Genomic DNA, 26,383 nt, shown 5'->3' on the forward strand with positions numbered 1-26,383 from the left:
GGCTGAGGTGGGATAATCTCTTGAGACCAGGAGGTCGAGGCTGCAGTGAGCTCTGATTGTGCCACATGTATTCCAGCCCGAGTGACAGAGTGAGACTCTGTCTCCAAAAAAAAAAAAAAAAAAAAAAGAACTATGCTGAGACAATAACTATAAACTGGAATTGTACCAGGCCAACCAGAATATATTATTGTTGTCACCTACTTCATGGTATCTGAGTTGATCCTCCAACTTACATTCTTTATTTTTTACTTTTTTAATGTATATTTTTTTTTTGAGAGACAGGGCCTCACTTTATCGCCTAGGCTGGAGTGCAGTGGTGCCATCTTGGCTCACTGCAGCCTCACCCTCCCAGGTTTAAGCAGTCATCCCACCTCAGCCTCTGAGTAGCTTCCCTCAGGCTCCTGAGCGGCCTCACTATGTTGCTGAGGCTTGTCTCGAACTCCTGGGCTCAAGCAATCTTACTTCCTCGGCCTCCTAAAGTGCTGGAATTGCAGGGGTGAGCCACTGTGCCTGGCCTTATATTCTTTAAGATTATTCTCTTTATAATGTGTATGTGTGTGTGTAGGTATGTGAATCAGAGGTGTGTGGCTGGTTTTGCTGGAGGTTAGAGGAATTAGGTATTCTCTTCCTTGTAGGAGCTTATTTTCTAAGACATTCGTTTTTCTGCTTACTAATTTAGTAACAGAAGCTGCTTCAGTAAAAAACCAGATCAGCGGCAGAATTGAGAAATTTTCTCAGGTAAATGTCATAAAGCAGTAACTCTCAGTCATCTTTCTCTGGACAGAAAACTATGTTCTGCTGTGAAATTTGTGTTTGTGTCTGGGTGTGTGTATGCCTCGTTCTCTATTTTTTCTTATTAAGCAAATTTCATGGCAGCACGTTGTTTTCTCCCTAGAGAAAGAAACAAGGGACCATATTATTCATATTGATTGCAGAAATTAAAAATAATTTAAACTTTTTGTTTCTGGGACTTTTAGAACTTAAAGACTTGTCACAAGTGGAGCTGTCCAGGAGTATTACAAACCAGGTTTAAGAATATTTGCTCCCCAAGATTCAGGACCTTGTCATGCTCTGATGGCACAGCCTCTTCTATACTGAATAAATCATTAGTGATTTTAATGAGTTATAAGTCATTCCCAAGGGAATATCTCTAGTGACATTTTATAAATCATCATTATCAATGTCTGTTGTCTTACAGTTAATAGAAACAATTGAGTCATTCCAGTTATAATTTTGAGTCATTTCTTTAAGGATAGAATACATTTTTATAAGCCTTTAAAAAATGGCCATCAGAGCAGAGGGGAGAAAGGAGAGAGAGAGAGTGTGTGTGGGGTATGTGTTTGGGAGGGGAGTCTGCATGCCTCATCCCCTGAAGGGAAGTGATTGCTCCACAAGCCTGCATTACAGGGATGGTGAAATCCCAGGGAGCCTGCCTTTGGGTTCAGGCCCTGACGGTTGGCAGCTGGTCTTCAGGGTATATAGATTGCCTCATCATTTAGAATTCTTCTCTTGCCTCAACATAATGAGGTCAGTGCCTTAGTGTCTTAGAAACTGGAGCTGCTCTTGCCTAGGTCACTTATTGGATGTACAAACGGTGCTCATTGGAAGGCCCCTTTCAGACTGGGGGCATTAGGAGGGATTTACTGGAGTGTAGGTTTTTTGTGGTTTTTCCCCCTTGTTTTGTTTTTTTAATCTTAAAATCAAAATACATAGGGATGGTTTTATCAAGGTTGTGTATAAACATTTTATGCACAGGAAGTGAAAAAAATGTCACAATGTTACTGTATACTTATAAAAACTCAATAGAACCCAGGGGTAGCAGAGTGAAAATAGAGCTATCTCAGTTTATCACCAGTTCTATAGAAACAGTGGAAAATAGAAGTGTAAGAAATTCTCTTAAATACCCCATGGGATCTCATTGGCATTCTCTCATACTGTTACTGTCAGTTTTAGAGAGCCCATGTCACTAAAATATTAAAGATTAGGATGTGGACAAAGAAAAGGGAAACTTTAAAGGTTTTTAAAATCACTGGGCCAAGCTTGTGGTACTAGGAAGGCAGCTATAATTTTGATTCAGTTTAAGTGGAGGAATAAGAAATATTTGACTTGAGTAGGCAATTCCTTGAACTCATGGTTTTAACTCTGTTTCATGGACAATATATTCGAACTTGGGGCTAAACCAGGGCATTCAGAGTTTGCAATCAGGAAGAGAGAAGCAGGTACATGCTGAAACAAATTTTCCTGAATTGATAGTTACCTTTACAGCATTTGATGCATTCTGGCATTTTTCTGTTCTATTCTTTCCTATTTCAATTTTTTAAAAAAGTTGGCTCTGACCCATTGAAGTGATTTCACAATCCATTACTTGTTGTGAGCCGAAGTTTAAAAAATACGCGTCTAAACAGAAGTTTTCGTGGGCGTGCATGTTTGAAGGCAAGGATGGTGAAGTAATGTTTTCCTATCAGTCGTGTTAATAAGTGTAGCCATAATAAAACATAAACCATTTAGTTAATTAGAATATTTACCATACTAAATGATGTTGGATTGTTTTCTTTATGAATAGTGCATTTTGTCTGCTAGGATGAAGTAATTGAGTGTTTCCAATTTGCCCAGACGATAATCTTTATAATGCTTCTTGTTGATGTTAAATGGACTACTGAAATAGTATTTTGTCTGTGTGTCTTGGCTGGTAATAAACACTGTTTTGTCATCGTAAGGTTACCAGAACAGCTGTTGACACCCAACGAATGCCTGGGAACACCAGTTAGGTAGGAAGAAAACAAGGAATATTATAGTTTTAACCCTTATCTATTCCCTGTGATGCCAGATGGTAGGGTTCTTGATCAAATTAGAGACAGGAGAGTAATTTTTTTTTTGTCTTTGGCATTTATTTTTCTTTGCCATTTAATAGACATTACTCCAGAATTAGAGCATTTTATATTTTTCTCTTTACAACATATCCCACACTTGTGAAAACTAACCTGTTTAAAAAGACCAAAAGAAAAACAGACAAAAAAACACAAAAGAAGCTGAAACTTGTTTTAAAGCTAGAAAATATTGAATTAGTCTAATTAGTTTTATTTGTTTTATTTTATTTTATTTATTTCTTTGTAGGTGGGCACCATCCAATAGTTTTATTTTTTAGTTACCCTTTAAGAATTTGTAATTTAAGCCACACATACGTTTTGTTGTGTTGTGATATTTACACACCAGTGTTTTATCCTCACTCTTTTCTACCTTCTAGTGTTAGCATCCTCTTGAAGAACACACCCTTAAATGTCTCCTAGGCTGTATTGCTTCATCAAGAGTGTAAACAATTACAGCATAAAATAGTACCTTTGGAAATGAAGTCATGCATCTTTCTTAATTGCTAAACTCTTATAATTCTGAAAGGGGTCTATTTTAGCCTGTACTTACTCCCATACTTGCTAACACAAGCAAATGGGCCTACACATACAGATAGGAAAAGCATGAATCTAAGGGTTTCTTAGGGTTCCATAATTATGCATGGAATGTGCAGGAGCAGGAATGTCGAAGTAGGAGTAATAATGATAGATTTAGAAAGGGCCTTAGAGGTTAGTTGGTATACAGTATTTTACAGTGAAGGAAGCTGGAATTGAGCAGGTCTGGGTTTCTTCTTCCTAGCTTCCCCTCCCTTCGTCCCATTGTAATATGTGGCTGTCAGGATGACGTTTCTACAGCAAACTTGATGTGCATAAACTTTGCTGGCAGCTTTCTACACTTTTAGAATAAAGTTCTGATTTCTGAAGGTCACATATGAAGACCTTTTGGGATGTAGTTTTTGCTTGTCTGGGTAGCTTTTCTCACCACTTGTACACATACTGCCTATAATGATCAAATTCCTTGGTGGTCTTATCTTTTTTGACCATACTGCTTGTAATTCTCTAATTCCTTGATGGTTTTATCTCTCTGACCACTGTGGTTTTATCTCATTTGACCATGTTTTCACACATGATATTCTTTCTGACAGGAAGGCACCCTCCACCTTCCCCCAAGCCACACATTATCTAGTTCAGAGGCTTCCAAAAATAAATTTATTTTAGTATAAACCCAGTGTGGATTACGTTTATATTATGGCCGTATACATATACAGGCGTGTGTGTATGAATGTACATGTGTGTATGTATATTATATGTAATATATATTTTATATGTAAATCTAAATAATTGTCATGAACATGCTTATTTTTATATGTGATATACTTAACTTTATATTAGTGAGATCTGCCCTTTGTAACTGCACAGCAGCTTTGGTGTTGGAAGGCTTTTTTGAGCTCCAGGTCTGATTCGATCATCTTCACTTGCTGGGTCACACATGTCATAGTATTTACTTGTTTTGTTCCTCTCACTGCCTCAGACAGCTCTTGAGGGTAGAGACTATGTCTCACTCATCCTAGCACACAGGCACAGACCTAATAGGTGCTTAGTAAAGAGATAATGAAGAAACTGAGCCCAGTGTTCTGCTACAAATTGATAGCCAAAATCGCAAAGACAGAAAAGAGCCCCCATGTTTCTCGATTCTCAAGACAGAGCTATGCATCGCAATTTTTCATTTGGAGTAGGACTTGCAGAATGGTTAGACATAGGATGAATTTTTTGTTTCTTGAAGGAGAAATGTGAGGAGACACTATCATATATGCCTTAGTTATAAAGGAAAAACCCCACAAAATACAGGTATTAAGGCTTAATTACATACAGCCAAATTCACACTTTTTAATATATAGTTGTTTTGAAAAACTGTACAGTTGTGTTACTGCTATCAAAATCAAGATATAGATCATTTCTATCACCACATAAATGTTTTTAATGCCTCTTTGTAGCCAGTCTTTTCTCCACCCCCCAGCTGTTACCACCTCTGATCAATTTTCTGTGTCTAGAAGTTCACGTTTTCCAGAATGCTGTATAAATAGAATCATGCAATATGTAACCTGTTGCATCTAGCCTCTTTGTCTTAGTATAAGGTGTTTGAAATCATCCATGTTGTTGCTTATATCAGTAGTCTGCTCCTTTTTGTGCTGGATAATATTCCATTGTATGGATATACCAGAATTTCTTTATCCATTCACTAATTCAGGTTGTTTCCAGTTTGGGGCAAATATATATAATTTATGTCTAGGATTCCTGGGTCATATAGTCATTAGTATATGTTTAATTTTATGAGAAATTACCAAACTGTTTTCCAAAGTGGTTGTACCATCTTGCTTATTGCCAACAGCAGATGAGAGTTCCAGTTGTTCTACATCTTTATCAGTACTTGATATTGTCAGCTGCTATTTAAAAAAATTTTAGCTGCTATTTAAAAAAATTTTAGCCATTCTAATAGTTGTAAGATGTCTCATTGTGGTCTGATTTGCATTTCCTTATTAACTACTATGCACATCTTTTCCTGTGCTTATTTGCCATTTGTGTATCTTATTTGGTGAAGTATCTGTTCAAATCTTTTGCCCATTTTAAAATCAGACTTTTCTTATTATTGATTGTAAGAGTTCTTTATACATTGTAATAGAAATTATTTATATTTTTGTAAATATTTCTTCCCAATCTTTTTTGTGTTGTTTCATTTTCTTAACAATGGCAGCACAGCTTTGAAAGTCTTTGAAGGGAATATCCTAAAAGGTACTAAAATAGAGGTTTTATCAGCCTGGGCAACATAGTGAGACCTGGTCTACAAATAATAAAAAAAAAATTAGCCGAGTAAGGTGGTGCTTGCCTGTAGTCCCGGCTACTTGGGAAGCTGAGGTGGGAGAATTGCTTGAGCCTGGGCAGTTGAGGCTGCAGTGAGCCATGATTGTGCCACTGCATTCTAGCCTGGGCAACAAAGTGAGACTCCAGTCTCAAAAAAAAAAAAAAAAAGAAAAAAAAGAAAAATATTTCAATCCACTAAAGTAGATGATCATAAAATGAATTAAATGTTTTTCTGATAGAAACAAGTTTTTAAAATTCATTTCTAAGATTTGAAGGTGACATTTTCTCTAGGCTTTCCAAGTTGTTAAGAAAGATTATACTTAGGATGTTGAAGTACCTTAAATAGATGACTTTACAAGTTGATAACTTGTCTCTGCCATAATTAATGTTTATTTTTAAGTGTCAATATGGGTGTTGTGGCATCTGTCCCCTTAAGAATTCCAAGGCTGTAGAGAAGCATGTTTTGGATTCCTCTTGCTGGGAAGTACTGAGCCTTGGTACCTGAAAAAAACAGAGAAGATGTCAGACAGCATGGAGCCAGTTTATCCTGCTGCTCAAAACTGTTTGTAGTAGAAATGGTGCACAGACATTAGAAGGGTGTCTATTGTGACACTTGGTTGGATTCTAGTCATGCTAAAACATGTAGGGTCAACAAAAAATATCTTTGGAGCAAAATCTAACATGGCACATACACTGTTTTGGCCGCATTTCTACAGTTTAAATAGCCATATCTTCATGTAGCTGTTCTTGTTTTCAAAATGAAATAATGCAATTTTAAAACAGTTAAATTTAATTGAATGTTGCAACAATATCTTCAACAGTAATAGCAAGTTAAGAATAGAGTGGACTGATGGAGTTTAATACAAAAAAAAAAAAAACCCTATTGATAACATCTTTTTGCATAAAAGCCTTACTATCCTCGCACAGTACCTTGCACGTATGTGCATAATGGATATTTTGTAAATATTTGTTAAATGGATGACAGGATATCTCCTTTTCCTCTTGTAAAGGAAAGCCCTTAATTAACCTCTATTCCTTTTGACATGGTGGCTTTCAGTAGCAAAGATGTTCCAATCCCATGATGTATGGGCTGCTAAAAATAGATTGATATATATTAGACTTCAGTGTTTACACTTTCATTTGAAGGTATTTTCGAGGAAGATTTTTTTCATTTTGCAAATGAAGAATCTTTTTGGTGTCAAGAGATGAACATGTTCAGAACTATACGATTTCAGATTTGTAAAAATATGTACCATACATAGAAAAAATACGTAATGAAATTCATGAAATATGGCAGTGGTACCAGCGGGTGTTGATATTGGGGATGGTTTTCTCTGTATTTCAATTTTTTAAAAACAATTAACAGTGGTTACTTTGGTTATTATAAAAAGGTGGGGAGAAAATGAGATTACTTGCCCAAAGATATGGAATAGTGTCAGAAATCAAATCCTTAATGAACTTTGATTAGAACTTCGGTGTTATGTGTGTCTTTACTACTTGTGGTTGAGAGAGACCTTCCCTTCAAATTTGTTCCACCGGAGGCATTTTGCAAAGTTCATTTTTAGTTTTTAGTTTTTGGTCATACTATACACCCTGGAAAAGTCATTGGGAGAGTTGTTTTTTTTTTTTTAATTTATTTTTAAGATTTGAAGGTGACCTTCTTGGTCATTATCAACATGTGTTTTTTGAGTTTATGGACAGCACCATCATTTTTTTTTTCTTTTCCGAGAGAACACTTTAGAGAACCCTGTGTTCTCTTGAACCTGTATATAATTCAGTGACTTTTTAAACTGCCAGGTAATATTTAAGATAAAATCAACAATATAGTAGTAGCAGTACAGTTTTATCTAATACAAATAGGAGGGCTTGTTCAAATTTAGATAACATTGGGTCAATCACAGTATATTTAAAATTAAATAATTCTGTGGCAGAAGGCCCAGACCCAATAAGGATGCAGTGTTAGAGTCCACAGTGGTACATGCTTAGCCATCAGCAAACTGGTTGGGCTCGCTTAGGGATCATTTTACAGGGATCTTAAAAGGTACCTTGTTGAAACATGATATTCTTTACTCTGTAGATACTTTAGCATTAGTGAATTTTATGGGGGAAAAAAGATGAGAGTTTAACCACTGGAGAGATTTGGCAGTTTCAATTAAACAATTGCACCCTTTAAATTTTAATTTTGAAATCAGTGACTGCTGGTATTTGGGAGTTCATGTTTATTTTTCGGGGAAGGTGGTGTGCTTTTGTATTTCTAATCTTTCGTTTAAATGAAGTATTTGATCTCGAAGGGTTCTCCCAGCTTAAAATCTTTGTCTCCTGGGGTTCTGGAGTTTAGTTTTGTGTTTAGGAACAACCGCTCCAAGTTTTAGGCCTTCTGCAACATTTAGTGTCTTCTGTAAAAGTGATTTCTTTCTGAGAAGGCCAACAAAGGCAATGTGGTGTCTCCTTTTAGTCTGGTCTTGGTCCATTGTATTCAGATGGCTTCCAGGAGCAGCAAAAACAGGGGATGATGATGAGATAACAGCTTTTTCTTGTTGAACTTATTACACATGACCTGACATTTTCTGATCTTCACAGCAGTCTATAAGGTTCAGTTATTACTGCCTCCATTTTACAAACGAAGAAACCAGGGCACAGAAAAGATGAACAATTTGCAAAGATCACACAGCTAGTGGTAGTAAATTCATATGTAAACCTTGGTCTGTCTGGCGCCAAAGCCTGTATTCAATGCTGGCTCCAAGTAAGGCCATCAGCTCTCTGGAAATTGCCCTTCTGAGATATTTGTGAGTTGGTGGTGCTTTGACCTCATATGATATATATTTATATTTAGTTCTGTATCCCAGAAGGTGAATTCCTGGGATTTATTACTGATGCCACTGGTAAGATTGTGCTACTCATGTGAATTTGAAGGTACTAATCTGTGGGAGCATCTTCTGGCTGAAAATTCTTTAAACAACTTCCTTTTATTTCCTTTTTTTTATGTATCATAGTAATTTATATGGCTTTTGAGCCTCATATATTTGTAATTATTGTCATAGGTCATCATTTCTAACCTCTTATTTATAAAGTCTCTTTATGGTGTTGGTAATGTCAGGTCTAGAATTTACTCTTAAGACTATCCATAGGTTGTTTATCACCATCAGCCCTCATTATTTTAAATGGATACCCACGCATCTATACTCTGTCACCACAGGTTTCCAGAGCTTCTCCAGAGATAGCATCTTGTAGCTCACCACTGCCCCCACCCCCAACTTTTTACTTCATAAATGTTGTAACTGAATCCCAGAAAGTATGAGAGAAAACATCTCTAAAGAGGGAACCTCTCCGGGTGTGTGAAATTAAGAAAAATTTAGAAATAAGTATTGCTCCTGAATCTGAAGCTTTGAAAGAAAAACTCACTGTGTGTTTTACATATATTAGTTTGTAAATATGGAGTCTCACTAATTGCATTAACAGCTCACAGCAAAACTACATGTTATGTCTTGTTACTATAAGGAAAAAAATGAGAGCTGCGTGTGTGTGTGTGTGTGTGTATGCATGTTTTAAAAAACTGGAATAGTGTGGTGTAAATTGTCTCTAATTATGTGTCTTTTTCTGGTGAGGCAATTAATTGGTTCTCTCCCAGACCTTTTTCTGATGAGGAAATTAATCAGTTTTTCTGTTACAGTGATATCTCACCTGAATTCAGGTGTGCCAAGCTTAGAAAACTGTACAGAATGCCTCATTTTGTAAAGCAGTTATTGTCGTCCTTTCTCTTTTTATTGGAATGACTAAAAAGCACCACAACTGTCTGATATTTTACAGAATGATTGTTTACTCATATCGGATCATTATTTTGCTTTCGATATGATTAAATGTTTTGTTGTATTCTTGAGAATGATTTTACTGGTTAAGGCCAAACGTATCTCCCATGAGAGTGACTTAGTAATTTAACAATGACAGAGGGATAGTCTTTAAACTTTGCGTCGTGATAAATTTTTCAGAAACATTCTATAAAATGAATCTCATCTGTTTTTATCTGAAAAGGTGGACTCCTCCATGAAGAAACTACAGAAAAGGTTGAATCAGCATATAATATCAGTATAAAGGCGACAGTATATCATGTCAGGCCAGGAAGCCACCCAACCAATCAGCTTCAATTTACTGATGAGCAGATGGAGGCCCAGTATCACACAATGGCTATGTGGCAGGGTGGGAGTTGCGCCTGCCTTTTCTGACCCCTGTTTTGATGCCATTTCTCCAGTATCTTGCTAGAGTGTTTATGAAAAACAAAGCATTTCCTCTCCCCTTCCCCCAGGGCTAATGATCACTGACTAAAGTAGTATTGAGGCCTGGGTTTTAAAATAGTAATTCCTAGAGAAGCATAGTAATTTGACTTTTCTTATAAGTTTCTTTAGTAGGACTTGAGTTGTTTTCAGTGATATAAAATTTTAGAGTGCACTTATGTCTCTATGGTCATAAGATTCATCTAAAGGGAAATTTCTTGTGCTAAGAAATGTATATTAGTATTGGTTAATGTTGGTTCCTTAATTGCTAAAGCTATTCCTGGTCCTCCTTTTTTTTTTTTTTTTTTTTTTAAACCCCAGTTGTCAAGCAAAAGTGCTCTTCCAGAGATTCATGGATAATTATGTGAAGGTGTTAGGGGCATTATTCTTCCCAGTTTTTAAGCTTGATGGGACTCAATTATTTGTTTTACATTTTGACTACCACTGGAGAAAAGTATTAATAACAGGATTCAAATAATACTTAAGAAGACTCATGATTTGCACTTAACGTCATAGGCTCTGGTGTTTTCTGTTATACCGCTTGTTGAATGGTCTTGGGGAAGCTTTTTTAACCTCAGTAAGCCTCAGTTTCCCCATTTGTAAAGTAAGATTTTCTGTCTAGTCTTACCATGTTACAAGCATGCACTGCATCTTAGCTGCTGCTCCTGCCGTTTTTGTTGCTGCTACTGTTACTGTTATTCCCAAGCCAAAAACTTTTCCAAACCTGCATTGGGAAAGTCTAGTAAGAAAGGATGTGGATTCCATTTCTAAATTTTAGTGAGAGGAAAGATGGGGAGAAAGGTTGTACCTAGCATGATACTGAAGGTGTTGCCTCCTTTAAAAGAAAATTTTACCTGATGGAATGGATGTAATAACACAGTATTAGTATTGTTAGCTGACTTTGGTATGCTTCATTTCTCTTCTCCTTCCTCATACCAATATATGTACTGTACTAATGGGCATGTCTCACATGTGAACTTTCATGCCAGGTTCTCGAGAGGGGAGACCCAAGGGCTCAGCCACAGAATTAAACACCATGGAACTGAAGGAGGCAGCTCCACTGCCCCAGCGCATGCTGGGACTTTCCCTTATGGGGCTGTTTTAACCTGTCTTTCACGGTGCTGACCTCAAGTGGAGTGTGGCAGAGAAAGCCAGTTCAAAAGGCAGCTGCCAGGGAAGAGGGAAATGGTTAATAAAGTATTTTTTAGCTGTTTGAACTAGTGAATTGTTGAGTTATATTGTTGGGTGAGTTTTCTTTCTGTGGACGCTCTTAAGGGAAAACTGGAAATGGACCGCATACCTATCATGTATGCACTTGTCCTTAGCCTGCATCTATTCATAGGCGGAACATGAAATCCACTGACAACTGTTACCTGGAGGACTTTTATAGGTTTTGAAGAAAATATGACTAGGGTAGAGCTAGGACATGCTTTTATTGTCCTTGAGTGACTCCAGAAGCCACCCTCACCTGCAAATTCTATGTATCGTTCCTAGAGTATTCATTGGTTTATTTTGATAGGTATGTGTACTGCCATGAATACCAGAGCACAGGGAAGTCACCCTGGCCCACTTATTGTAGGTAGTTTGAGACTTTTTTTCCAATGATACTTAAGAGGGGAAAATACAGGATCCGAGTATATTTCTAAATTATGTGACATAATTTATAACAAAACATTTAGCTTTTCTGTGTTTTCTGAATTTTGCATTCTGAAGCCAAATTGTGACTGTTTCTATGTGTCTTCTATGCCCTTTCACAAAATTGTAGCACCTAGTTCGTTTTCTGTTGGATTAAATGCTTTAAACTTCATGCCACTTAATTAACAATATTCTTAACTTTATGTTTTCCAGGGATATCAGTATGAACAACATTACTCAGTTGCCAGAAGATGCATTTAAGAACTTTCCTTTTCTAGAAGAGCTGTAAGTATTACTTTGAGAAATGTGTGTGTATGACTTTTTCCCCAATTCATTTTGGAAGCTTTTGCTACAGAGAAAGTCTGATGTTTTCTGTTAGGAGACATTCTGATAGCTTAGTTTCAGTGGGCTTTGTGAGGAGGAAATCATGTTTCTTGGAGGAAATAAACTTGGTTTTCTAAGTAGCGTAGTTGCCGAAGCTATTTTTGAAAGCCATAACTTAAAAAATGCTACTTCCACAGGACTTTTTTGCTGCAATTATTATAACTGCAAATGCTGCAGTGACACCAGTTAATTACAGTGTTATTCTGAGATAACAAGGCTGCTGTATAATTACCATTGTTGCCAAGGAGTTGCTATATGGGTAACAGAACCACAAAAAATAACACAAGGTGTTTCAGGGTCATTGAGCAACAATCTCAACAGCAAGCCAGCAGAAAACTGAGGGTAGGACCCCTTGGACAATTGCAGATGACCTTTGGAAATGGGGTGAAGGCATGAAACACTGTCCAGGTCTCTATGAGCACCTTTAACTTTGAGAACGTTTCTGAACTTGTCAGTTGCATCTTACATTTCCAATTTAACAGTTTGCACTGTGGAAATATTTTCTCCTTGTTTCAACCTCCTTTTTGTTGTGCTCTCCACACTTTTTTGAAATCCATAATCAAAATAGGCACTTTGGGTTTTAAAAGAATTGGGAACTGTATATTATATTTTAAGAATCCCAGTGAAAAAATAAAATCGACTTGAATTAAGTTAATATAGGCTTCTAAAGGCCAAGCTAATGGATTATATAATATATAGAGGTAGGAGGGTGACAGTTTCATACTAAGAACATCAAAGAGATATAGCCCTGAAGGAATCTAAATTCATATTACAGATTGTGTCATACAGCCCAGCTGTTGAGTATTAGATCCAAGTCAGCGAATGTCCTCCATCTTTTAGCTTGGCCCCTCCCCTAGAGAATGGGGAACAGGAGTCAAATAAGATACCCAGGTTGTGTTCTCTCATAGAATATTGAAATAGTAGTTAAAGATTTAATACAGAGAAATGTTTCCTCCCACACTAGTTAGTCGAACATAATGCTCCCACAGCAAAAGTTGAACAGAGATTATTCGCCACTTACAAGTTTATGAGCTAGGTCAAATTATTCTTTCTGCTCAGTTTCTTTGTCTGAAAGGTGCAGCTAATAATGGTCCCTCCCTCATAGTGTTCTAGTGAAGACAGAGTGAATTCATTTATGTTAAATGCTTAGGACAGTACATGAAACAGAATGAATGTTACATAAATGCTGGCTAATGTTTATTTTACTATTTTCAAAGTGCATAAGAAAAAAAAGCAGAAGAGTATATACCAAATGTTATCTTTGGGTAAAAGTATATGTTTTATTTTTGCCTCCTATGTTTTTTTTTCCTATAGTGAACATTAATTATTTTGTAATAAATTTATTTTTAATTAATATTTTTCAATTGAGTTTAAAAGAAGCAAACCATTAAATTTTCCACCTCCATCCCCCTTATCCAGCCTTAAGATGCTTTACCTCTTCCTTTTTATTTCACATACAATTTGATACTATAGGATTAGTCTCTCTTTACAGAAGTAATTATGCAATGGAAGGACATTAACAAATGGTTTTTCAGCCATTGTATAATTTAATCACTATGGGATAGGTAATGTACCAGGCCAGCAATGGAGAAGCTCCCCTCATTCTGGATGGGGCCATTGTGTGCAGACCATCTTTGTTGATGCCTTTGATTGCCGGTTATCTTTAAGGAATTTGGAAGTGAGGACCTGGATGTGGAGTCAAACCTGGTTAATCTGCTTAGCGAAGTTCACGTCTTGGATTTCTTAAAATCTCAAATGACCAACCATATGCCAACCACATGAATTCTGCCAACCAGGACTTTTAATTGGAATCAAATTGAATTTGGCTGCTCATTCTTTGTAGCAAGGTCATATTCTCTCCATATTCTCCTATCATAGTAATGAAACCCATCAAATCAAGTCCGTATACTCTCTCTAAATGTTGTATGGTATTTCAAAAATGAATTCAGTTAGGAGAGCAGAATGTTATTTTTAAAGAATACTTCAAAATAGTCTTTAATAACTTTTACAGTACTGTAGGCATTCAAGGGAATTTATTTTTCACATTAATATAAATACTAAAATAAATATAAAAAGCCTATGCTTTTTCCTTATTAAACAATGTAGTTGATTTTGACATTCCAAAATGATGCTGCCATGACTATTGTAATATTTCATAAACAGCATAACTTTGTCTTGGAGTCATCTGGAAGTCATTTAAGAGTGATCATGAAGCCAAATGCCCTGAGTAGAAATTATTTGCTGAGGGTTTTTTCCATGTTAGTTAATGAGGTGTGCTTTACAAGATGTGACTGGGTTTGGCAAAATTTGATGTGGTGAATGTTTGAATGTGATAGAATGCTTGGGGTATTGGGAGAAATCACTTCCCAAGAATACAAAAGTATGTATGAATACTTATACATTTCCTTATTCTTTCAATAAACTCTGAATCCTACACTATGCAAGGTGGCAGGTGCTGGGAATACAGATACAAGCATGACCCATCTTCAGAGTTGACAGACCCTCTAGAGTTGTGCTGTCCAGCATCGTAGCCACTAGCCACAGGTAGCTATTATGTTTAGATTTAAAATAAATAAAATTAAATAAAATGAAAAATTCAGTTCCCTAGTTGAACTAGCCACATTTCAAGTACTCGTATAGTTGCCTGTGGTTAGTTGCTACTATATTAGACAGTACAGATGTGGATCATTTCCATCATTGCAGAAAGTTCTATTGGACAACATTGATCTAGAGGGAGAAATGAAACTAACACTTGTTGCATCATGGTGAAGACGCGTGTGCAGGGACAGAGGCCTAAAACAGTGTATTTTCTTAAGACTGTAGCATTTGGGAAAGTCGTCCACAATAGCCTCTGCTGAGTGTTGAAGGACATGTAGGAATTAACCAAATGAGGGTAGTAGTAAGGGTGTTCTAGGAAGAACTTCATAGCATGTGGAAGGCATGGAGATGGAAAATTTCAGAAGTTTTAGGACACATAAAGTTGTGTCTTGTTATGGCAAGACTAAAGGGTACATACGGAAAAATGTCAGGAGATGAGGCCAGATAATGAAGGGTCATTTTAAGATAAGAAATTTAGACTTGTCCTAAAGGAGTTTAATTTGATATTTGGGTGAGTAATAGGAATGAGACTAGGGTTTTTGCCCCGAATAACTGGGTGCCGTTTGCTGAGACTGAGAACACAGAGAGCTGATCTATTTGGGGCCCAAAGAATTCCATTTTATAAAGATAGGATCGTAAATAGTATTGCGTCTAGAGCTTTACAATGAACAGAAGTCCATTCCCATAACTCTGAAAGGAAAGTCAGTTTCACAAAGGTAGACATTGAGCTGATGAGGTTAATGGCCTATTGGAGTTCATGAGCCTGGTATGTTGTTTTGCTGGGACTTGAAGTCAGGTCCCTAGAGCCCAGTTCTTTCTGGAACACTGTGAGTGATAATATATTTGTTCTTAGGAAAATATTCCATCCAACTTTTTCAGTGAAATGTACTTTAGATACTATTGTTGCCAGTTGTTTTGTTTTCACATTTAACCTACTTTTTTTCTCACTCTTTTTCCAATCCTGCTCCTTCTGTATATTTAACCTACTTTCTGAAAGTTTTATAGTTCATAAATAGTGTTACCTAGTGATTCCTGCTCTCCCCCAACACCTTTTGGGAATATAGAAACATAGATTGTGGCCCCAAATTCCGTACATGCAAGGTTCTGAAATCTTTGCACTTTACTTTCCTATTCTTTACAATGGAACTTCTCACAGAAGTACTGTAAAGGGAATATGGGATAATTGATGTAAAAGTGATTTGTGACCATAAAGTGCTATGTCGCCGTGAAAAATTTCACTAATCATCTTAAACATTGCAGTCTTCCTTAAAGTTATTTGGAAGAGAGATGGTTTTGCTTGGGGATAGAAGTTGCAGTTTCTGTTTGCATTGTAAAAGGAAAGCCAGATTAAAGAAAACATTCACTTAGCGTTGACAGGCTCTGCTGCCTGACCTGATGTTGTCAGACGTGGCTTTGGCTCTCCTTTAGGCTTGTTGGGTATCAGTAGTCATTTGGGGGATGGCTGAAATTTGGAGCTGTGAAAATGATTGAGTTAGAAACAGTAGAAGGAATATCCAGCTAATTTTCCATAGCCTGTCACTGAAAAAATTGCTGTGGCTGTTACTTTGATGTGGCAAAGCAGTAGAAGCCATTGCCAGCTTTGGCACTTGGACAGTTACTGTTTAATGCACACTATATGACTAGGATAATTCCAGTCGTTTCAAAACATGATTTGACTTTGGAAGACTTCACGATGCTAAAGTGAAACTTACGTCTCTTCACAAGACCTCAATTGAAGATTACCTGTCATTTTATTTCACCTATAGGACAGTTATTTCTAAATGGAATTACTGCTTTACAGAAGGGGACTGGTAAATAATTTAGACAGAAAGTTTTAAAATCAAATAAAAACGGGTGGGTCAAATTAAATAGTTTAAAATAATTGAATTACATATTTATACACACACATAACATATGTCAAATACAGCTATTCAATTCATATATGTAATTCAACTCATGATAATAGCATATACAAAACATATTTAAAAACATTCTGCACACACATCAATATAATATTCTGTACCAAGGTATTTTCAGACTTAGAAAGTATTGCAAGCATAATTTTTCATATACCCTTCACTCCGATTTCCGAAATGTTAACTTTCTCTCTCTGTTTCTCTCCACACACATACAAAATATATGTACATATTTTTCGGAACCATTTGAGAGTAAATTGTAGATAAATCTTTAAATATTGCATTGTGTAGTCCAGAAACGCAAGGATATTCTCTTGAATAACCGCAAGACAATTGTCAAACTCAGAAAACTAGCTTTGATATATAGTATCATCTGATCTACAATTCTTATTCAAATTTCAACAGCTGTCTCACTGATATCCTTTAGAGAAAAAGAAAAAAAAAATCTGGTCCAGGATATTATCCAGAATAATAAATTATATCTGGTTCCTGTGTTTCAATAATTCATTTTAAATTTCTAAAACTATTTTTTCATAGTCTTTACCAAAGTTAATACTAAAAATTATGTGCTAAAAATATATTCTACTGCATTTAATACTCTTGAGACCCCTATGAGGAGTTTATTATTACTTATTTACAGATGATGACATGGAGGCTTTAAAGAGGTGGAAAACCTAACTGTGCTCATAGAATAAAAGCACAGCCAGGAATTGAATCTATGTTAATCTGATTCAAGTCATTGCTCTTAATTTCTAAGCTATAATGTTGCCTCAAAAGGCACAGAATTGGAGGGAAGCTAAAGGGACCATCCACTCACTATTACCTGCAACTCTAAGTAGGTCAACATCTAACTGTCAAAGGTGATCAGCTGCCCAGTATTTCCTGTAGTAAGTTTACTGAACAAATTTGTGAACAAGGAGTTCTTCCCAGAATAAAATTTCCTTATCTAGCCATACCATTTTACAGATGGGAATATCAAGACCCAATAGTAGATAAGTAGCTTGTCCGCAGTAACACAGTTAATATGTAACTGAGCCAGAATTAGACCTTACAGAGTTCAATGCCATCTCTTCTATATCTTACCAATTTTTGTATCTCTGAGATGCCTAGTCTCAAAATAGTCTTTCTGGGTTGTTCAGAGCTGTACAAAGTAGCTATTGTTCTCTTCTAATACAAGGAATTCCCTTTGCTTCCAAACTAAAGTTTGACTCACTTAACGTTTACTCCCCTGATGTAGCCTTCTCAGATAAGCTCTATTGACTGCAGTAATGTCCCAGAAAAAGCAAAATAATTCCTCAGTTGCTCTGGTGATGTTTCACAGTTAAAAATATTAGCAAAGATCACTGCCCTTATTGTTGCGAAGCACATACAGAAGTCATATAGGAGTGTTACTTATCTTACTCAAGCCATTCCCTATAGTGTGTCATTTGGGGAGCTCTCAGAGTAGAGATTAAGGGTGAAAACAGAGAAATCATGAGGGAGCTTGTACTAATACGCCACATAGGCTCTTCTGGAAAACATTGTTTTGTTTTAACTCATAAAACTCTGTGAGCTATCTTTATTCCCATTTTGCTGATGGATAGCCTGAGCTTTTCATCAGAGAGGTTAAGTGACTGACCCAAGTTTACATAGCTCATTATAAGCTAGGTGTCAATCCCAGATCTGACTATGCCCCTATAGATGTGGAAAGGGGAATGAGGAAGGACTTGCTAGACAATGTATAATACATTCAACAAACTTTTGTTGGCTGAACCACTACGTTCAGTGCACCAAATGGGATTCTTGCCTTCAAGGGAGAGGGATGGTATACTTGTTATGGGAGTTCAGATCAGAAGGGAAATTACTTCTAGCAAGAAGGAACAATGGCATTTCTGGAGAGCCTTGAGGGATAGGAGGAGTTATTCAAGAGAACATGTGCAAGGATCTGCAGAGGAGTGTGAGCAAAGATGGGGACAGAGACTGGGATAGGTGGTAAAAATGGTTGGTTTGGTTGCAATTTTGAATTATTGAAAGGAAGTTATGGAAAAGATACATAGAGTTTGGGGCTAGACTAAGGACATTTTGGCAGACTGACAGAGTTTAAACTCTTGAGTGACTCTTGAAGTTTTTTTGAGCTAGGGAATGATTTGTTCAATATGACCTTCGATAAATGTAGTCTCATAGCAGAGAGTTTGAAATTGAGAGTTCAGGGAGAAATGAAAATGCCAATGGCAATCATCTAGGTGAGAATTATGAGAATCCGAATTAGGGCAGATGGGAGGCAGGGAGAAGGAGGAGGGCACCTATTCAAAAGATGTTATGGAAACAGAATCAGGAGAATGTCTTGGCTGGGATGATAGGGGTAACATCATTAACACTGAATTTTAAGATTACCAGGAGTCACTGGGCATGGTGGCTCATGCCTATAATCCTACCACTTTGGGAGGCCAAGGCAGGTGGATCACCTGAGGTCGAGAGTTCAAGACCAGCCTGACCATGATGGAGAAACCCTGTCTTTACTAAAAATACAAAATTAGCCGGGGTGGTGGCGCATGCCTGTAATCCCAGCTACTCGGGAGGCTGAGGCAGGAGAATTGCTTGAACCTGGGAGGCGGAGGTTGCGGCGAGCCGAGATCACGCCATTGCACTCCAGCCTAGGCAAAAAGAGCGAAACTCCATCTCAAAAAAAAAAAAAAGGATTACCAGGAGTCTGCTGGTGCTTTGACAAAATTAGCAACAATGCAGAAAGAGAAAATTTTTTAGAAGAGAAGATAATTAAATGCTGTTTTTAACATACATGTGGAGTTCAGGTGGGATATGGGTGGAGGCAACTGGAAATTCAGGAGTAGAGTCCAGGATAGAGATTGAAGGGCATAGATTATAGAATAGTATATCATGGGTATAGATTTTGGAGTCTTTTATTTTGAGGTCATTACTGGAAACATTAGACTGAAAGAGCTTGCCAAGGGAAAGAGGGTAGAAGAAAAGGGAAGAAGGCCAAAGACAACTCCTTGGGAAACACTTGAATCAGGCTGTGGGAAGAAGACCGAGTGCCAGAGGAGCAGGAGAACTGGGGCAGAACTCTGCCCCAGGAGCTGTGGGAGGAGAGGTTTTTCACAAAGAAATGAGGGATCAACACTGACATGCTGGAGAAAGATGCCCATGACTAGATACTGAGAAAGGGCCTTGACTTCTTTAAGTATTTTGGAATCATTTCAGTAAGTTGGTGAAAGTGACTTTTGGGTAAAGAAGCTCATCAAGAAACAGGCATTTGGGGACTTCTTATAGGGGGTTTTTGGAGAGTGGCTAAAACTTAGAAGCTGTACTGCATTTGACTGGACTCTATTGGGTTTAAGAGACAGAAACCCAGCTGAGGCATAGTAGAGGATTTATTGTTGCATGTAGATAGAACTAGACAGTCCAGAAGTGGAGTTGGCTTCAGATGTTATTGGCTCTTGAGGCTTAAAGCTACAAGAGTTTTCTCATGCTTTCCATTTCTTAGCTTCAGTTGTCTCTACTTTTGTGTTTTGGCTTCATTCTTTCCTGTTGCAAACAGCCTGTCTCCATAGAGTGGGAAATACACCTTTCAGTACATTGTTGCATCTAGGCACCCAAAATAAATATCTAAAAGTGTTCTTCACTGCAAAACTCCTATGGGGATCCTGATTGGCCAGACTGACCTCATATGCCTATCCTTGCAGTCTGTTTGGGATGGTATGGTGCCACCTGGGTTTTGGACTCATCCTGGTAGGACTGCTTGGAGTTGAGAAGTCCCCAAAGGAAGCAGAAGAAAAGAGAAAGGAAGACCTGCTGGGCAGAAGGAAACCGTAGTTATTCACAGGACACTAGGATCTAGGGACTAGGCATACTGTGGGAAACATTTGTTTAATTGGGTCAGTCTGAAATGAAGAAAGTATCATTGAAGAATTGTAAGGACCGAGTTGGGCTTAGATAATATAAATTTGCAGTGAAACCAACTAGATCTTTCATTTTGTCCCATAGTGCTTAGCAGCCAGGAATGAAGGTGATGAAAGATGTGATGGAATCAGAGTTTGGATTTGATTAATCAGAACTTCATAGGGGACTAGTGGAAATCAAGCAGGAGAATCAAGTGGTTCAGTATCACAGTGTTTGGCATGGGGTTCCAAAAGTGTAGAGAGGCAAATGAAACCATGGTTTGCTGGTTCATTTATTTATTTTAATCAATACTGACTATTCTTTGGCTAAATATAGTAGTGACTATAAGTAAATGAAAATGTGTTTGATTTTCTACTAGTGGGATTCAATTTTCCAGCACGAAAATAGGCCAAGTCATTTCTTTCATACATTGACCACTCTTAGTCAAGCCATGCTTATTCAACGCAATAAATATGTGCTTTAGTGGGACCTTTGACTTAGAATTTGTTCATCATTTTCCCCTGTTCACTACCTGTTAGTCTGGACTATATGCATACTTCAAAGATGATCATTTTAGATATGCTAGAATATTTGTATCACAGATACATTCAGCTTTTTAAAAAAATTGTAGTTATAAAAATGCTTAATAAAAACTGGACTTAATAAAAAATGCTTAATAAAAAATTGTTTTTAAAAACAATTACAAAAAATAAGTGGATACTCAGTTTTTTAAATCTTGAAGATTTATCGTATTTGAAAGATATGGAGCCATTATCCTACCATGGAGAGATAACTATGGTTAATATTTTGTACATCCTTCCAAACTTTTCTCCGAGTATATGTATACAATTTCCTTTAAAAATAGACTCCTACTATATTTGCCATTTATACTATATCTGCCATATTATAATATTTACATATTAATGCATCTAGTTTTTACCATCATCTAATAAATGCATAGTGCTTTATCATTTGGATGATTCACATTTTATGTAACAAATCTCTTGCTTTGTGGTGGTGTTATGAACAGCAGTTTTGGACAGGGCCTCACTCTGTTGTCCAGCCTGGAGTGCAATGCAGCTTACTGCAACCTTGACCTCGTGGGCTCAGGTGATCCTCCCACCTCAGCTTCCCGAGTAGCTGGTGCATGCCACCGTGCCCAGCTAATTTTTGTATTTTTTGTAGAGATGGGGTTGCCCTGGCTGGTCTGTAACTCCTGGGATCAAGCAATCCTCCTGCCTTGGCCTCCCAAAGTGTTGGGACTACAGGCATGAGCCATCGCACCCAGCTGTGAAACATTCTTATCCTATCTAGTCTTTGTTTATTAGATGTACTGTCTTTAATTGTGCTGCTTTTATTACAGTGTGGCTTGCCAAATTTAGGTCTTTTCCTAAATTCTTGTATTACAATTAGATTTAACTGTTTATAATGGAAAACTCCAAGTAACAGTGTCTTTAAACACACCAGGCTGTATTTTATTTACCTGAATATGAAATCTGCAGCCTGGTGACCTGGAGCTACTATGATGTGCCACAAAGTTGGCAGAGATGTAGGCCCTGATATTCTGCTCTGTAGTTCTTCGTGTATTCGCTTACATGTCAAGATCACTAGATGACTGTGTACTGGAGCTGTAGCCATCAAGACCCTATCCTCAGCAGTAGATAGGATGAAGTAGGGAATAAAGAGGGGCATAGTTCCCAGTAGCCAGCTTCCTTTAAGAAGCCATCTTGAACATACCACACAATGCATCTGTTCACATCTCACATGGCCAAACAGCAGGGGATGCTGGGAAACAGGACTTTTGGGCTGGGTATATCATTGTCTGGACTAAAATCAGCATTCTATTACTAGGTAAGAAAAGAAGAATAGTTATCATTTAGGCAGTTAACATGCTTTTGGCAGCAAGTGACAAAACTCAATTAAAAGTAACTTAAACAGTAAGGAAGTGTATTATCGTACATGACAAGGTGGTAGAACTATTCCAGGGCTGATTCATGGAGTTTCTCAGCCACGTCATCAAGAACCCAGGCTCTCTCCTACTTCCTAGTGTGCTCTCCCCAGGAGGGGCTGTACCATCCTGTTATCACTCCACATAGAATACTTAGACAGGAAAGCACCTAGAAGGAGAAAAGGGTCATCCTTCTAATGTATTCTCATTTAGGAGTAGAACTGTCTTTCTCAGATACCCCTGGTAGACTTCCTGTCACTTCATTAACCAGAGCTGGGGTCACAGGTCTATCCCTAAACCAGTTACTGGAATGGGACCAGCAGGATGGGTTAAGGTCAGTTGGTATTTACTCATGGAGCTGAGTCATGTGGACGAGAGGATATTTGAACAAATATAGGCTCTGCCAGGAAGGCGTGAATGGGTGTTAGGCAGGCAACGAACAGGGTCTGCCAGCGTACCTCTCTATATTCACATTTTACCCATGTTTATACAGCCATTTGAGCCCTTTCTGCCATGTGAAGCCTTCTCTGATCTTCCTTTTCCAAGCCCCTCTTGCACTCTCTCTACTCCTCACCACTTAGCAGCGTATTGCATGCCTTGTTCTTTCGTGCGTCAAGTGTGTCAGTGTGTACTTGTCTCCTCAACTCTATTGACTTTTCTCTAAGGAAGGGCAGGGCCTGTTGTCACACTTCTATATGACCTTGGTGCAGTTACCACATTCTTGAACTTGAAATGGAGGGAGGGATTAAGATAAAGGATTTCTTCTCATTTTGAATTGATGTAAGAAACCTTATCTGTCTATATAAAAATGGAATTCCATTGAAGTTTGTGATTAATGAACTGTCCTTATTTAAAAGAAATGAGACAAGAAATGTCATGGGAAAACGCAGTACCTCCTTTGCCATACCTAGGGTACTTGGCCTGTAGTAGAAACTCAATAAATATTTGTTGGTTGACGTTGGCTGTAAATTTTTTTAAAGCTGGAACATATTATTTCCTCACATGGGCGGATATTGCATGTGCTTATTTCCAGAGGGTAAATGACTAGGTTGTCAGGATAACTTTGCTCAGGAAGTGTAACTGTTGCCTGGGTTTTTACTGATTTACCTATAAAATAAAGTATTCCATGGGTTCCTGTAAGAAGTGGGAGACACAAGGCCAATTTGGTGCGGGTGGAACTTAAAGTTTCCTTGAATTGAATATAAAGCTCTTTAGTAGGTAGAAGAGTTCTAGATGGCCTGTAAACCAAGTTTTAGCAGAAACATACTTATTTTTTGTTAAGCATTATGGCTTTCATTGTCGTGCATTTAAATAGAAATATATAATATGAAATATATGTGAAATAACTTCTCCCTTCTCGGCAAAGGAAAGCTATCCTAAAACCTTGAGAATTTCCATAATAAGGGTTTCTTAATTCATGTACATTCTTAAAACATAAAATTTTTACATATACTTTCATAAGAGTTATATGAAGATGCAAAAGTCTTCCCTAGTATGTGAAGAAATGGGGTAGTACATCGTTAGTTGATGTAGAACTATTCTGATGTGCTGTCTCAGATGAGGATTATACTGATAGCAACAGTGTCGAAGCAGAACTATAAAGGATGCTGTTAGTCGTTAGCCCTCTTTATTCACTAAGTAACCATATCCTCTGGTCCTCTTGAAGTCAATGGTAGAAAATAACACAAAACAGGCCAGGTGCGGTGACTCACGCCTGTAATCCCAGCACTTTGGGAGGCCAAGGTGGGTGGATCATTTGAGGTCAGGAGTTCAAGGCCAGCCTGGCCAACATGGTGAAACTCCATCTCTACTAAAAATACAAAAATTAGCTAGGCATAGTGGCGGGCGTCTGTAATCGCAGCTACTCGGGAGGCTGAGGCAAGGGAATCGCTTGAACCTGGGAGGTAGAGGTTGCAGTGAGCCAAGATTGCACCACTGCACTCCAGCCTGGGTTGACAGAGTGAGACTCCTTCTCAAAAAAAAAAAAAAAGAAAAAAAAGAAAGAAAAGGAATAAAATAACACAAAACAACACTTTTCTGTTTCTAGGATTTACATTAGTTTATTTACATTGTTTTATTCCTGGGATTTACATTATTTAGGTGCTGTAGGTCTTTGGGGAAGGCACGTAGGAAATAGGCTCATATTCCTTATCTTTAAAAAAAAGAAAAACGAAAAAACAGGAGGACTGAGGGGGCGATAAGCTTGCTTGGCCCATGACACAGGGTGGTTTTGAGGGCCAGGAGGTTCAGTATCCCTTATTTGAAATACTTGGGACCAGAAGTGTTTTGGATTTCACAGTTTTTCAGATTTTAGAATATTTCCATTGCTTGAGCATCATAAATCTGAATATCTGAAATTCAAAATACCCAATGAACATTTCCTTTGAGTGTCATGCATGTCAGCCCTCAAAAAGCTTCGAACTTTGAAGCATTTCAGATTTTACATTTTCAGATTAGGGATGCTCAACCTGTATAATAATAGGACAAGGAAAATGAAAAGTACTACACAAATGATAGTTTTTTGTTATGTATATTGATACCAAATGCTCCTACATGGGAACCAGTATACCTCTTTCAGTCTTTATTTCTCACAGGAGCCAACATAGTTCTGAACACATAGCCCATGACATATTAATAAATATATGGCCCAGGACTTTAAGAAGTATGTATTTTGCTTTTTAAAACAGTTGCCACCCGGGTGTGGTGGCTCATACCTGTAATCCCAGCACTTTGGGAGGCTGAGGCAGGTGGATCACCTGAGGTCAGGAGTTTGAGAGCAGCCTGGCCACCATGGTGAAACCCCGTCTCTACTAAAAATACAAAAATTAGCTGGGCATAGTGGTGGGCGCCTGTAATCCCAGCTACTCCAGAGGCTGAGGCAGGAGACTTGTTTGAACCCAGGAGGTGGAGTTTGCAGTGAGCTGAGATCATGCCACTGTACTCCAACCTGGAAGACAGCACAAAACTCCACTGCATCTCAAGAAGAAAAAAAAAAAAAAGGCAGTTGCCAAAATTTTGGATCTTGATGATTTCAAATTATATTTAATAAAAGAATGTCACTCGCATCCTGTTAAATGCTTTAGTTCAGTTTTGAACTAGAAATGCCTTCTCTAGAGGCAGTGTCATGGGCTGGTGGTTGTGCCTAGTGTGCTTCACACATACGCGGCACTGCGGTGATCCACCCACTTGAGGGAATAGAATGGCATCCCAGGAGAAGCAGCCTGGCTATGTTTGAGTACCACCTGTGATACTTCCTATGTGTGGTTTCAAAAATAGGTGTAGAACAGTGAAACCCCATCTCTACTAAAAATACAAAAAATTAGCCGGGCGTGGTGGCGGGAACCTGTAGTCCCAGCTACTTGGGAGGCTGAGGCAGGAGAACGGCGTGAACCTGGGTGGCGGAGCTTGCAGTGAGCTGAGATTGCGCCACTGTACTCCAGTCTGGGCGACAGAACGAGACTCTGTCTCAAAAAAAAAAAAAAAAAAAAAAAAAGGTAGGTGTAAAAATAAACAAGGAGAGCCAGGCCCGGTGACTCAGACTCACACCTGTAATCCTAGGGCTTTGGCAGGCTGAGGGGGGTGGATCACCTGAGGTCAGGAGTTTGAGACCAGCCTGACCAACTTGGTGAAACCCCAGTCTCTACTGAAAATACAGAATTAGCCGAGTGTGGTGGGGCACGCCTGTAATCCCAGCTACTTGGGAGGCTGAGGCAGGAGGAGAATTGCTTGAACCTGGGAGGTGGAGGTTGCAGTGAGCTGAGATCCTGCTGTTGCACTCCAGCCTGGGCAATAAGGACGAAACTCCATGTCAAAAAAAAGAAAGAAATAGAGAAAGAGAGAGAGAAAGAAAGAGGAAGAGGAGAAACGTTGCTGAGGGGTAGATAAATGTTGCTCAGAAGGGAATGGTGGTGCTCAAAGTACTTTTCAGGCAGGACTTGACGGGAGCAAAATACCAGGCCATCTGGTAACCACCTCTGCAAAGGGAAGGTAGGAACATAGTGAATGGGAGGCTGTGGTCACTCTCTTCTGGCTTTATCATCTACTCTCCAACCT

At 38.1% G+C, this 26,383-nt stretch overlaps 1 protein-coding gene across 2 annotated transcripts in view; it reads left to right on the top strand.

Annotated features, from left to right (window-relative positions):
- LGR4 (leucine rich repeat containing G protein-coupled receptor 4) overlaps positions 1-26,383 on the top strand; it is a 108,752-nt gene that overhangs the window by 49,283 nt on the left and 33,086 nt on the right. For both annotated transcript variants that reach the window (XM_077960530.1, NM_001265665.1), the window contains 1 exon segment: positions 11,822-11,893. In XM_077960530.1, coding sequence (XP_077816656.1) covers positions 11,822-11,893 — 72 coding nt within the window.

This window comes from Macaca mulatta, chromosome 14 (assembly GCF_049350105.2).
Source record: "Macaca mulatta isolate MMU2019108-1 chromosome 14, T2T-MMU8v2.0, whole genome shotgun sequence".
Classification (NCBI taxonomy): Eukaryota; Metazoa; Chordata; class Mammalia; order Primates; family Cercopithecidae; genus Macaca; species Macaca mulatta.